Here is a 14,756-nt window from a genome sequence, read left to right as displayed (position 1 = left end):
CGAATAAAGTATCATTTGCTAAATTCATTGCATGGATGTCTAGTCGACTTAGTCAATCTATTCTTTCGAAACGCTTGCTCTCTCATTATCATTCTTAATCATGCGCACATTTAATAATTTATTTTAATACAATTTATTTTAATTATAAAACAAATTATAATTAAAATAATATTAAATAAAATATAATAAAAAATATTATAATATTAAATAAAATATTTTTAAATTTGTCGATAGGACAGTTATTGTTTCGATTAGAGCTCTAGTAGTCAAATACAATTTATTTTTTGTAAATCATAACATATAATATATAAGGAAGAATTTTGCCAGAAATTTCGAAAACATGTTTTGCTTTCTCGTGGCTCACACGTATGCGGTTTTTGTTCGGCTGTGCTTCACCTTCCTCACTCTCAGTTGCCTGTTGCCAATGTATTCATTCTAGCATTACTGATATGAGTGTTCCGACCTATGTCTCGTATATAAAATCTTAAAAAAATTACCTTTTCAAAGAAAGGTAAAAAAAAAGAAGTTGAGTCATCTCAGTAGTAAAACATTATTGTATAAAACTATTTTACAAAAAATTATTTTAATAAAAAATTGCTGCATTAAAAAAAATTGTGTAAAATAGTTGTCATAATTATCTACAAAAATTAATGATATATTTAAATAGAAAATTACGTCGAGAATAAAAAAGTGCGATTTTATTTTATGTTTATCAACAGTGTGTGTGTGTGTGTTTGCTATGTGTGTGTTAGATATGATTGACTGCTGATAAATAATTAGACGAAGAAAAATTATGTTTATATTTTCGTTGAAAGTTATTACATCTTTGTCGTAAAAGTCAGAATTCCGATTTCTTCAACGATGAACAGTTGATTCATGTAGCTCGTAATTTAAAAAATTTCAATTATTAAAAAACTCTGCCAAATTTATTTGTATATTATTCAGCAGCATCGAATAATTTTTCTTCGTCTAATTATTTATCAGCAGTCAATCACATCTAACACACACACACACACACACACACACACACAAACACACATACATACACACATTATATTTCTGCTTATAGAGCATATAGAGCAAAAATAAAGATACTTTCCTGATATAAATCGAACCCAAGCAATTGATTGAACCTAATAAGAATTTGATTGATTCAACGGTTATTGAGAACCGATAATATGCTTTTACTCGCCACTTAGCCATTCGCGTAAAGATACACGGTGTATCTTGCGCCTGAGTGATGACTCGACTTCAAGACATTACCGTGTCTCTTGATCGTGGCATGAAAACATCGAATTTAAGGTAAAGAATGTGATTTATGTTAATCAAATATCGAACAAATTTATTTTGGAAACGTAAAATTATTTACTCTTTTAAAAATTATTTTTTTTTAATAATGAAAATTATTTGTATACATATGTCGTATATTTCAGTATCAGTCTTAATTTAAACTCGTCAAAGAAAATTACAAGTAGTTGTTTCACGAGTAGTTCGTCAGAGAAAACCTCAACGAAGACTTCTCTTTATGCCTTTAGAAGGGGTTTTCTTGTTCTTGCTATCACTTTTGATGATAGGTTTTCTTGTTCTTGCTATCACTTTTGATGATAGGATCAAAAAAGAACTTCTTTCCAAAAGACGTAAAAAGTCATTAAGCAAAATAATATTTGTACGCAACAAATACAATAAATAGAATAAGATTTTCAAGTCCCTTTCAATAAAACAGCCGGAACGCATAAAGTAATTTTGACATGTCGTCTTGAAGATTACGTTCCAAGTAATTGATCGATTTTTGTAAAAATCAACAGTGATTCTGTAGAATCATCAATTATATTGATAGATATGATGAAATATGTTCAAGATTAAGTAAACTCATTCAGAATCTTTTGAAAAATATCATTAAAGTAGTGGAAGTAAATTTTATAATTTCGAAATTAAATTTGGAATCGTGAAGGTAGATCTTATTTAATACAATTAAAACTCTTTTATTATTTTAAGGATTGGATAAAATATTGCATCACGATGCATCAGACAACGGAATCACTCTATCTTGACTATAAACGCACATGCTGAACAGTATGCGGCTTAAATTGGTCACCCAATGGACAATATTTGGCTAGCGATGACAACATTTTGCGGATCTGACAGTCGATTACCGAGCAAAATCGTTCTCACTCTATTTATTTATTTAACCAGGGGCACCAAGCAAGTATCTTCAAGCTGCTGTAAAGATTTTTGTTTGGTATCCTTGGCAAAATAAATGCAAACGGTGGCGATATTGTTGACTGGACTATCAGATTTGGGATGTCAGCACAGGCAAGTTAGAGAAAGCACATTTTCTAAATTATAGCAGTGATAAGGCATTCGGTCTTACCAGTGAAAGATTATATCAATCGAGTGAGTACTATATAGGTAAATTATTTAAATTATATAAGTATAAAGAGTTGACATTGTGTTAATTTTCATTAATTCTGCACAGTTTCCACACAAAGGTACTAGGTAATTGTAAGTGTATAAGCATCTTTTTGGGACCAGATTCATGAAATTGAAATAAATTGGATTCTAAGTGATGTATATATTATTACATCGAGTCAATAAATATGTCTCCTAAAGTCCAATTCACCACCCAATCATTGATATGGAGAACGATCGAGTGGAATTTGCTTTGGCGAAATAAAACTTTCTCTAGCACTTTTTCAAAATATATATCTTACATAATAAAAATACATTTGTGTGTTTTGTACAGTCCTGGATTAAAAATTAAAATTATTATAAATGTTATTTTTATATAACTTTCATAACAATTAATATTAAATGTAACTTTTATAATAATTTATAATAAATTTAAAAAATTAAATTAAGTTAAATTTAACGATTACGAAATTTTTAAATGTATTTGAAGACTGTGCGCATCTTTAATTTCTTTTTTAAAGCCTAATCATTCATCAAATATAGAATGATTTATTATGTATTTATTTGTGTATATATTTTCACTAATGTAATTACAGAGTTTCAATTTTAAAATAATTAAGTTTATATGAAATGCAGTATCTTATCCTTCTAGAATACAATTGTAATATCATTGAGCTTAATAATTTTCTTTACACTATTATATTTTGTTAGAAATAAATTACACATGGAACGAAGTAATTTTTATTGCTTTATTGCTTTACCTAAATAGACATACTGTTGCACAAATTGTACATTTAAACGAGTTGCTGCTTCCCGTTATTACACAAAATAAAAAAGTAAGATAATAATATTTCAATAATAAACATAATAAATATAATAAATATAATAATAAAAATCAATAATTATTATAAATATTTGAGCTATAAAATCCGCAGTCTATATTTTTGTGAATTATACGTGTTTTACGTTTATTATACATTTTTTCTTGAGATGCATTTATAAGATTGCGGTATTCGTAAATTTCACGAAAAGTGAAACATTTTTAGTGATTTGAGACATCGACTCTATCATTATCTAACGAAATATCAAAGTGTTTATTATTATTTTTTACATGAATGAAAACAAAAATATTAATTTCATTAATATCATTAATTTCATTAATAAATGAATCGTCGTTTATTTTTAAGGATATTTATATTTTTTTTTGTTTCAAGAGTATATAATCCTTTATAATAAAATAAAAATAAAAATAAAAAAATAATAAAAATAAAACAAAAATAAAAAAATAAAAAAAATGTTTCTTATAAAATGAAAATGTTTAGTATCTTTATATCGTCGCGCGTAACATTTATATTCGCTGAGAAAATAATATAACAAAACTAACAATTTAGGAGCATAATAAAAATAGGGGATAGGAGCATAATAAAAATAGGGAATACGACAAGTTTTAAGTCGTCAATGGACGACGTTTAATATATTGTACGCTGACGATATGTAACGCGAAACTGTTGACAAACTGTTACTGTACAAAAACACTTAGCAATATTGTCACAATTTTCATCTACGAACAATAATTAAATAGTATGAACAATAATTAAATAAAGTTTTATAATAAACTAATAAATTATTGCTCGTCCAAATGTATTGTAATTGTCGATGAATCATGAATAATTTAATGTCGCCCTTTAAGAATTAAAAATACAGAAAAAGTGAAATAAGAAGACAAAATATTTAACATTAAAATGTTAGGTTTCTTTTATTATGCACAATCGTATTTCATATCAAATATTATCAAAAAATTCATTAAGTAAGACTGATTCTCCCAGTAGAACACTTTGTTAGAGAAAATAAAAAATTGCAAAAAATTAATTGTACAAGTCGTGAACGATTCTAAGTAAATCTACCATTTTTCTTTTCATACTTAAGCGGTGAAAAATGTAAAGAAAAATTAAGTAACGCGATTTTATTAGTAATCGAGATAGCATGCATACGCAAATAATATAATTGATCTGTAAGGAATCTCAAGTGATTGACATTTCGCGATATGATAAATAGGCTTGCTCAATAAACCGGTAACAAATATATACTTGAATATCGCGTATCGGCCCATAAATCGATTCCACAGTAGAATAAATAACGCCTTTATTCCATATGACGAAAGTGATAAACATCAAGCATACCGTTATTGTATAAAGAAATAGACATGTGACATTCTTCCATAATAAACTTGATAAAAGATAACGGCCCTTGCGCAATTCGTACATTATCTGCTTCTATAATGACTAGAGTTGATTTAGAAACAAGTTTGCAAGATTAATTCTTATCCGATGCTTATGATATGCGCATTAGAATTTTGGATTTTCACAATCCAAATAAAGAACATTTTTTTGAACAGCCTTTTATTATTGTAATTTGAGTTTTATAATAAACTAATAAAAAAAAGGAGCAAGTATTATTTCTTCCCTACGCTCCAATTATCGCGCTGCGGCTCTTATGTCTCATTTTCGATTTAATTTTTAATTTATATTTTTATTTTTGGAAATGTCTTATTCGTATGATTAATAATACAATAACATCTTTTCCTTATTCTTCTTTTTCAGCTGCTAAAAAATAGTCGTAAATGACGATGCATTCTAATTTGATTGTACGCAACGTGTAAAAAGCAGTTAGTATCTACGTCGCGCAGTAGTACCTATAACGCTTTCGCGTGTTCAGCTTTATTTTCAACGATATACATCTCGATACTCGGAAAAACTCTGCAATTATCCGTTTCCTTTGATTATTGAATCATTTATTAATAAAATGAAATTGATCGGGTTCATGTATTTGCTGTCGTTTTGTAGTCATCTTAGTGGGGCCCCGATAAATGTTACATCTAACAATAAGATAAGTATGCTCAATAGGAGAATAATATGGACTAATTGGAATCAATCGAACATCGAATTCAATTCTGATGCAATTCTCGACACGGTAAATGAAAGTTTTCATTCAGAAACGAGGATTAAAATCTTTAGTGTTTCGATTAATTTCTTCAATGTTGTTGAAAGTGATAAAAAATAATCTGATGTTTCTGGCCGCACTCTCTTATTCAAAACGAACCCCTTAGCTTCGCAAAATTATTTATTATAGTCTTTAAAGATACTTTGAATAGTATTTTTATATATTTTTGTCGCTTTTGAAGAATTGATTTAATTATTAATACTGCTCAATTAAGATTACATTTCTTTTTTCTTTATTTTAAAATGTAAAATAACGTGAAATATGTATGTCTGCATGCCTATGCCTATGAAAATAAATATATTATACATTTCTTGTTGCTCAAATTTATTTCAAGTTCAGATCAGTTTTTCCTCTTTCTTACACAGTCTTCTTTCAGCCGGAGATGATAAGAGAAGCGGGTTATCCTGTAGAAACTCACGTTATAACGACGGAGGATGGCTATCTCTTGACGTTACATCGTATCCCAGGTGGCAACGATTCTTTACCCGTGCTGCTGCTGCACGGTATGATAAGTAGCTCCGCTGACTGGGTCGTTCTTGGCAAGAATAAAGCATTCGGTATGATCGTCAATCAATTTTTAAAATCACAAATGTATCATAAAATCAAATCATTAATTTCGTTTCCATCGTAAAAATTGCAAAATTTCAAAATTTGAAAGTTTATGTTATATAACATATATATATATATAATTGATATACGAAAATGTAAATAATATATGAAAAATATTGTAAGTAATTTTTTTTAAATTTTAGCTTATTTATTAGCAGATCAGGGATATGATGTTTGGTTGGGCAATTTTCGTGGTAATATTTACTCGAGGGCACATATTTCTCTCTCTTCATCGAATTCGACATTTTGGGATTTTAGGTACCAGCAAAAAAATAAAATAGGAGTAATGGTGTTATAAAAATAAGATAATAATAATTGTTACAATATTTGTTTTCACTTGACGTAATACGTAAATATTTGTTAAACTTATATACATGTGCTTATTTTTTCAAAAATGTATCATTCGCATATTCGAGATATCTCACATTTTATTGTGCCAATATAATATAATTGTTTTTTATTTCTTGTTTGATTCTTCTTGATTAAATCATACTTTGTGCAAAATGTTAGTTTCTGCTTTTATGGAACACTATATATTATATTCATATGTATATGATATATTTATTTTCTCTGTGTGTATAAGTGTTCGTGTATATATTTATATATTTTATCATATATCGATTGAATTTTTCATTAGCTTTCACGAAATGGGCATCTATGATTTACCCGCGATGATTACATTTATTACGAACATGAGAGCGCAACCATTGCATACGTATATTGGTTATTCTATGAGCGCAACTAGTTTTTTTATAATGGCATCAGAGCGTCCAAAATTCACTCAAATGGTGCAAATGATGATCGGTCTCGCGCCAGCAGTTTTTGGAAATCACATGAAGAGTCCGATTCAATACTTCTTCCCATTAAGAAGAAAATTAAAGGTAAAGTAATATAATTGTGACACAATGTTAAAAGATATATAATTTATTATCATCTAATAAAATAATATAAAAAATTAAGTACATCTTTAAATAATGTACTACTTTTGTTAGAGATAAAGTTTGTAAATTTTGTAAAGTTTGTTATCTAAAAGAGGAAAAATAATATTAACAACGTTAGAAGTGTTATAAATAATATGACAGTAGTAATAATCAAATCAATAACTTAATTTTAATAATCGATTCATATAAATACTTGACTGTGATTGATCAATGTGCTTTTTTATTGCTTACATTTTTTTCGTAAGCAATAAATGAACACATAAATCATATGTTTTTGACTTAATGTGTTATTTCTCAATTCTTCTGCTATCAATAGAATAAAATAAATTTCTGACAAAATAGAAAAAAAAGATTTAACTTACAATGAAATATGAATGAGAAATGCAGTAGATTGCTTTTAACAAAACTTTTGATGAAATTAATTCTGAACACTTTAAAAACTTACATATTTGTTCTTGCTTCACATTTTGTTTGTTTATGTATATATTCAATTTTTAGTTACAATTTTAAGACGATATTCCTTGACGATTTAAAATTAAATTTGAAACAACTTTTAAAGCTTTTATAAATTATCTTAATAAATTTAAAAAGGTGCTTAAAAATTTATAAATTGATTCCCAAAATTAAAACAACTCGGATAAGAAAAAAATTACAAGATTTACATTAAAATTACATCATTAAGATATTTAATTGCAGATCGTGGCCCAATTGTTCTTTCACGATGAAGTCTTCGGGAGTGATTTTGTGAGATTTCTTTTGAAAAATATCTGCGACCAGAACATTACCGGGAAGTTATGTGTCAATCTTATGTCTATCATCTGCGGTGATGATCACGAACAGTTTAACTATGTAAGTAATTATAATTTGCTGTTGAAATACAACTCATTATTGTTTTTTTATTTATTGTTAGACTCTACTGCCTGTCATCTTGAATCATTTCCCGGCCGGCACCTCAACTAAGATTATTCTGCATTTGATTCAGTCATTTGAATCAGGCAAGTTTCGCAAATACGATCACGATCGCGTGAAAAATCTATTGATTTATAATTCGATGGAACCACCAGATTATAATTTATCAAATACCACAGTACCAATCGCGTTGTTTTATGCCAATAATGACTTGTTCGTCAGCATAGAGGTAAGCAATGAAAAATAGGTATTTATTTAAATAATGGAAATATATATAGAAAGGAATCACTTGACTGTAAATCGAATTTTAAATTACTTAATTGGGAATGTAATTGAAAAGAAATCACATTTGATAACTCACAAAAATATTTTTTCAAGGATGTGGAAAGGTTGTATCATTCACTGCCCAATGTAGTGGATATGTACAAAGTGCCGTGGTCTAAATTCAATCACGTAGGTTTTATATGGGCCAAGGATGCATCAAAACTGGTATACGATAGAATTCTGAAAATTATGAGAGGGGAAAATCTAAATAATGTTACGTCGGTGAAATAATATTGTCAACAATCGAAATTAAATATACATTACAAAAATAAATATTAAAAATAAATATTACATGTTAGATCTTTAATAAAAGATAACTGTATTAATTCATTAATTCAATGAAACATAAATTTATAGTATTTTAATGTTATTTATAATTAACGCATAATGCATGTATATCCAAAAATGTTTATTAAGAAGTTATAAATAAAATTATTTAAAGGTTCGGAAGCAAAATTGTTTTTATAATTTGTAGATGGAATAGCTAATTTAAAAATATATGATTCCATCTCTCCCAGTAATTTTTCACGAGTCTTGACTTATATTCGGATAGACTTATAGACTTATCATATGTTGTGATTTTTCTTAGATGTTCGATATTCATCCTGGTGTTTGAACCATTGGATTTTATCTTTGGAATGACAGTGTACACATTTTCATTATTATGTGATGTGCATAATGTCAGAAAAATTTTTTCTATATACTTTTTATCCATTTGTGATAAACATAATTATATATATAGAAAAATAATTGTCTCACATCTTTTAATTTGCAGAAAACAATATTCTAAATGTAAATTTAGTTAATGAAATAAATATTATTACTTTGTTATAGTTTTATGATCATAACGTATACAAGTATTAATTATTAAAATAAGTTGTTTCTTGAAATAAGAAGAAAAATAATTTTCTCATCTCTTTTAATTTACAGAAAACAATATTCTAAATGTAAATTTAGTTAATGAAATAAATATTATTACCTTGTTATAGTTTTATGATCATAACATACACAAGTATTAATTCTTAAAATAAGTTGTTTATGGAAATAAGAAGACTATGACGTTCTTCTACAAACTTGATAAAGGATAACGGATTCTTGAGTAACTCGTATATTATCTGCTTCCATAATAACTAGAAATGGTTAGGCTAGAAGAAACAAGTTTGCAAGATTAATTCTTCCAATGCTTATATATGCATTAAAACTTTCTGATTTTACTTATGCAAAAGTGTAATAGAATATTGAGCATTTATGAGAGATTGTCTGTTCCATTCTATTATCAAATATATTTAACGCATGTTCTACAGTAAGGAAGCCAAGCCAAATGTTTGTGTGACGAACAAGTACAGCTATTAAACCTGTATAATATTATTTTAATTCGTTTCAACTTTAATTTTCTTTTCTCTTTCTTATGATTTATATAAATATATAATTACCAATTAGCAAATGCTGTCATTTTTATGTGCTTTTATTGATGCACAAACAATATTACAAGTACTATATTTACAGATATAACATCTGTATAATAAAAAAAGCACCAAAAATATAGTGGTGGGAAAAGAGTAATATTGTAAGCATAAGTATCGACCAATTATTCCATCGCTCTGTTTCATCAGATCTGCAATTTTCTTTTATAATATTAAATAAGATAAAAATTTAGGCATGTTCCAAATAAATTTGTGCATCTTCTGTATATATGTAATATTGCACATATTAAAAGCTGACAATATCGCTGTTGTAATAAGATGCAATCCTGGCAACGTAGTGATTTTTGGATCCTGCTGAAAATAATTTAATTTAATTTATTTTTGAGAATTGCGCGCAATACTTGAGAACAAATTATTTTTATGCCATGTATTACCTGCGTAAAATTCCATGCGCAGTATCGTATTGTCTGCGGCATATGAAAAACTTCATCGATAAAGGAATGTGGTTGAATACGATTGAGATATAAGAAAAGTAATATAGTACCTGTAATGAATAACATTAATGTGGAATACACAAATATTTTGTATTTTAGTTTCATGTAATTGAGACGAGATACGACACTCATGATTTCTTTAAAAATGCGTCCACAAATATCATTTAACTTCAATAGCTTGACATTCGTCAAATTAATATTATTAATCATAGCAGCTTGTTTTGATTAGTTTAATCTAACCTAACCAATTATATTATATGCTCCTCATTAAAATGTGTAAAACTCTACATCGCACACATTTAATACAATTAAGATACCACGTAATAAAATGTATTACACTAATTAAATATTATTTTTATTATTTTTCAAATATTATGTTAAATATTAATTTTTCAAGATTAAATATTATTTTTCAATATTATTTCTAATAATAAAATTATTTTTTAAATATTATTTTAAATATTAATTTTTCAAGATTAAATATTATTTTTCATATTATTTTTAATGGTAAAATTATTTTTAAAATATTATTTTAAATATTACTTTTCCAAGATTAAATATTATTTTTCAGTATTATTTTTAATGGTAAAATTATTTTTAAAATATTATTTTAAATATTAATTTTTCAAGATTAAATATTATTTTTCAATATTATTTTTAATGGTAAAACCACGCAGCCACGCTCGTGTTTACATTCGACGTATGACACCGAGAGATTAGATTAGGTTAGGTGAAAAATTATCGTTCGACAGTTGGCATCCCTGCAAGATATTCTGCGCGCGCGTATACAAAATAAACTTCAAATCGCTTCTAGCCTAACCATCTTCGCGCGATCGATTTTATTTGAATTGCATCGCGTCGCATCGAATTACGATGCGGCGCCGATTTGCCCGAAAGTAATTCGGGACGTCGCGATGCTGTATAAGCGTCGAATGAGCACGAATTGTCACGCAAATATGATAAATGAAATCGACTCACCGTTCACCGGCTGTTCCACAGGCCGCTCCATTCGCTCGCCTCGGGACGTCCCATTCCGATCTTGATGCACGCAAACTCGCGCGATATCGTCAACGCGAACGCGCGACACTTTATTCAGCACTCCCGACACTCGCTCGCGTCCGATAATCATCGTCAAGGGCGCGAAAAACGCGACGCAACCACGCTCCACCTTCGCGATCGCGCTGTTACCGAACTGTCAAAATCAGCTGATCGCGCGCTTCCATCGTATCGTGAAAGTCGCGCGATCATCCTCGGACACTCTCGACGCTCGTTCACTCGCGATATTCGTTTATTTGCGATTAAAAGAAAATGGACGCGGAAAATGCGGACGTACGACGATCCGCGGCAATTGCGTATGACTCCGATTCACGTATGACGTGTCCAATGACGCGGAACTAACATGGCGGCCGAACCGGCGCGCGCATCTGCGCATTTTACGGCCATTACTACGCTCAACGTTTGCGCGACTTTGATCTTCGAATATTGTATTCTACGGCTTTGATTAATAGCGCATAATAACACAGTAAAATATTTTGTGTTGAATTTAACATATTTCACATGTCCAAATTTATCCACTCTAATTTTAATGTTAATTTAACAGAAGGCAAGTATGTAAATAAATAGCACAAGTAATATGTTTAAAAATTGACAGAAAAGTATAACACTTAAACTTTATCTAGAAATAAAGTTTATGTTAAATTAACATATTTATAATGTTAAATTTAATTAAAAGAAAATGTTAATTTTACATTTTTATGATAAATAACAGAAGAGATATGTCGATTTAACATATGGAAAGTGTTATAGAGAGAAAAATAGCACAACTTATTTGTTCATTTATTCACATATCACATATTTCATCAAAAATTCGTGCATTTACATATTAATTGTGTTGTTTTAACTCTTAGAAACGATGAATATTAACTCAAAGCAGAAATGTCAAAATAATGCAACGATAATATGTTACATTAACATAAGAGTATGTTAAAAATTTAACACAAAAATTTTTACACGAGAAAATTTTAACAGAAATACAAAATATTTTTTACCGTGTACGCTCTTCGGCCTTTATCGATACTATGATAGGGAACCAACCTGTTAAGGTCCTGGCACAGAAAAATACGTAAACAGTGAGACGTAAGTACTAAGGAAATCAACAAATCGGTATTCTCATATTTTCTTACCTTTTAATACGATTGTCTTTACCGTTTAATCGTGATTGGTCGATTTCCTTACTGTTTATATATTTTTGTGTGCCAGAGCCCTTAAACGTTACAGGTCGGTCGATACGTCACTTAACTACAAATGTCTATGCCCAAGTAACATATCTTCGTTTTAAAAACGTTTTACAAATGTTTCTTCGAAGTATTTCATAAGCGACTCTTGAAAATGTTTCTAATTGGTTAAAATGTCTACATGAAAAACGTTAAGAGATAAGTTTCCTTTCTGATAAAAAAACCGTTTAAAGAACGTTTAAAATATGTTTTTCCTCTCGTTTTTAAATGTTCGTTAAAATACGTACGTTTAAAATGTACGTTTAAAATGTACGTTAAAAATGTACGTTTAAAATACGTTTTTCTAAATGTTAAAAACGTTTGTTTTCTCATGGAAGAATAAAACGTTTGTTTTCTCATGGATTAATAAAATAATGCATTCATACACACTTTCGAAAAGTAATTCAATATATATATTATCAGTGAAAACAGTAAATAGAGTCACTGATACAGCAGTTATAAGTTTTATTATTGCTAAAAATTAATAAATAGCTGTAAAGCAATAATATTTTATTGAAACAATTAGTAATATTGACCGTTTTAATCAGCAATATTAAATTATAATTTATTTACCTCATATAAAATTAAAAATTTTATTTAAAAGAATTGGAACATTCATATTAAACATATGTAATAATTATTAATTCTAATTATTAATTTAACACTTAAATTTAATTACTTAATTTCTTCAATTTCTTAATTTATGCTGATTTATATTTAGAAATGTAGCAATGCCAAATTTTTTTTGTGAATCTTTTAATTATTTTATTTTGCATACTTTCTTATTTCTTTGTATCAACTTCTACAAGTTTTGTATTTTTAATTTCATGATTTTTTTGTTTTGTAATATTGATTATTAATAATAATAATAACAATAACAATAATAATAATAATAATAATAATAACAACAATAATAATAATAATAATGGTATATAATGGTAATTATTTACTTTAGGAAAGCTTACATTATATAATAAAAATATATTTACATTATATAATAAAAATGCCGTTAGACTTTTGATTACGGCTTTCTGAAATATTTTAATCGAAAGTATATTTGACATAAAATTCCGGATAAAGTACTTGGTAGCGGAAGAACAATGACTCTCAATGCTCGGATTCTGTTTTTTATGTACTTGACGTCGCAACGCTACCGCATCACTTGATATTTTATAAGCAAGATTGCTTAACAAAGTCTACGATTACTAAAGTTAAAAGGTATTTAGTATTTCAAGCACATCTTATATTTTCTTTTCCAAAATTTTATTTTAAAAAACACTTGTTACTCGCACCGTGAGTTATGCGTTGATAACTGATATCTGATTACCCTATCATCCTGGTAATAGTACTTGTATAATTGAAAAAGTGATTACAGGTCGCATTTCGCGTGCATTTATCAATCTATATATTACACTATGTATATTTTATATATTCTTTAAAATATTCCCCATAGAATAACTTACAAAAATTAGAAAATAAAAGTCTTATATGATGTGGCTGCAACAAGTAATATATTATTATCCACAGTTACTCGAGGATCTGCCAAAAGCGGTGACGAACTCCTGCATCATATATGATAGACAGATGGAGGATTTTGTAAGAAAAAATATTCCTGACAACACACACACACACACACTAGTAAGCCGTGTATGATAAGGGTGATCAATACGATCAAGGTTTTGCTTACCCTACTCCATTAGCGTTCATGATACTCGTGCAACCAAAATTACAAAATAAAAATTGTAAGAAAGATGCAAATTTAAAAATTTATTTCGTGAAATTAATATCTTGGAATCGTTAAACAATTTCCGAATATCGGAATATTTTTTTCCTGTGACTTTTTTTCTTATCTTTATAAACAACGTATTTTAATAATTAACACTTATGTACGTTATGATCATACAACTAATAAGGTAATAATATTTATTTCATTAAATTTTTATTTAGAATATTGTTTATTGCAAATTAAAAGACACGAGAAAATTATTATTTTTCTATATATATAATTATGTTTATTTAATATAATTATGTTATATATAATTATGTTTATCACAAATGGATAAAAAGTATATAAAAAAATTTTTTCTAACATATTATGCATATCACATAATTCAGAAAATGTGTACACTGTCATTGCAAAGATAAAATCAAATGGTTCAAACATCAGAATGAATATAATATCGAACATCTGAGAAAAATCACAACATATAATACGTCTATAAACCGAATATAAGTCAAGACTCGTGAAAAATTACTGGAAGAGATGGAATCATATATTTTCAAATTAGCTATTCCATCTACAAATTATAAAAACAATTTTGTTTCCGAACCTTTGAATAATTTTATTTATAACTTCTTAATAAACATTTTTGG

General features: G+C 27.8%; 1 protein-coding gene and 1 pseudogene across 1 annotated transcript; one reads left to right on the top strand and one right to left on the bottom strand.

The window, feature by feature from the left end:
- Positions 1-5,201: 5,201 nt before the first annotated feature.
- On the top strand, positions 5,202-8,434 carry LOC105258349 (lipase 3). The gene is made up of 7 exons (XM_020029734.2): positions 5,202-5,379; positions 5,786-5,966; positions 6,162-6,276; positions 6,656-6,899; positions 7,656-7,808; positions 7,870-8,097; positions 8,247-8,434. The coding sequence occupies exons 1-7, from the start codon at positions 5,212-5,214 to the stop codon at positions 8,421-8,423; spliced, it is 1,266 nt and encodes a 421-aa protein (XP_019885293.2). The 5' UTR covers positions 5,202-5,211; the 3' UTR covers positions 8,424-8,434.
- Positions 8,337-11,429, bottom strand: LOC105258346 (annotated as a pseudogene).
- Between the last annotated feature and the right edge of the window lie 3,327 nt (positions 11,430-14,756).

Source organism: Camponotus floridanus, unplaced genomic scaffold (genome assembly GCF_003227725.1).
Source record: "Camponotus floridanus strain SB8 unplaced genomic scaffold, Cflo_v7.5 scaffold250, whole genome shotgun sequence".
In the NCBI taxonomy this organism is placed as follows: Eukaryota; Metazoa; Arthropoda; class Insecta; order Hymenoptera; family Formicidae; genus Camponotus; species Camponotus floridanus.
Note: the sequence above shows the minus strand (reverse complement) of the source record. Positions and strands in the feature narration are given on the sequence as shown.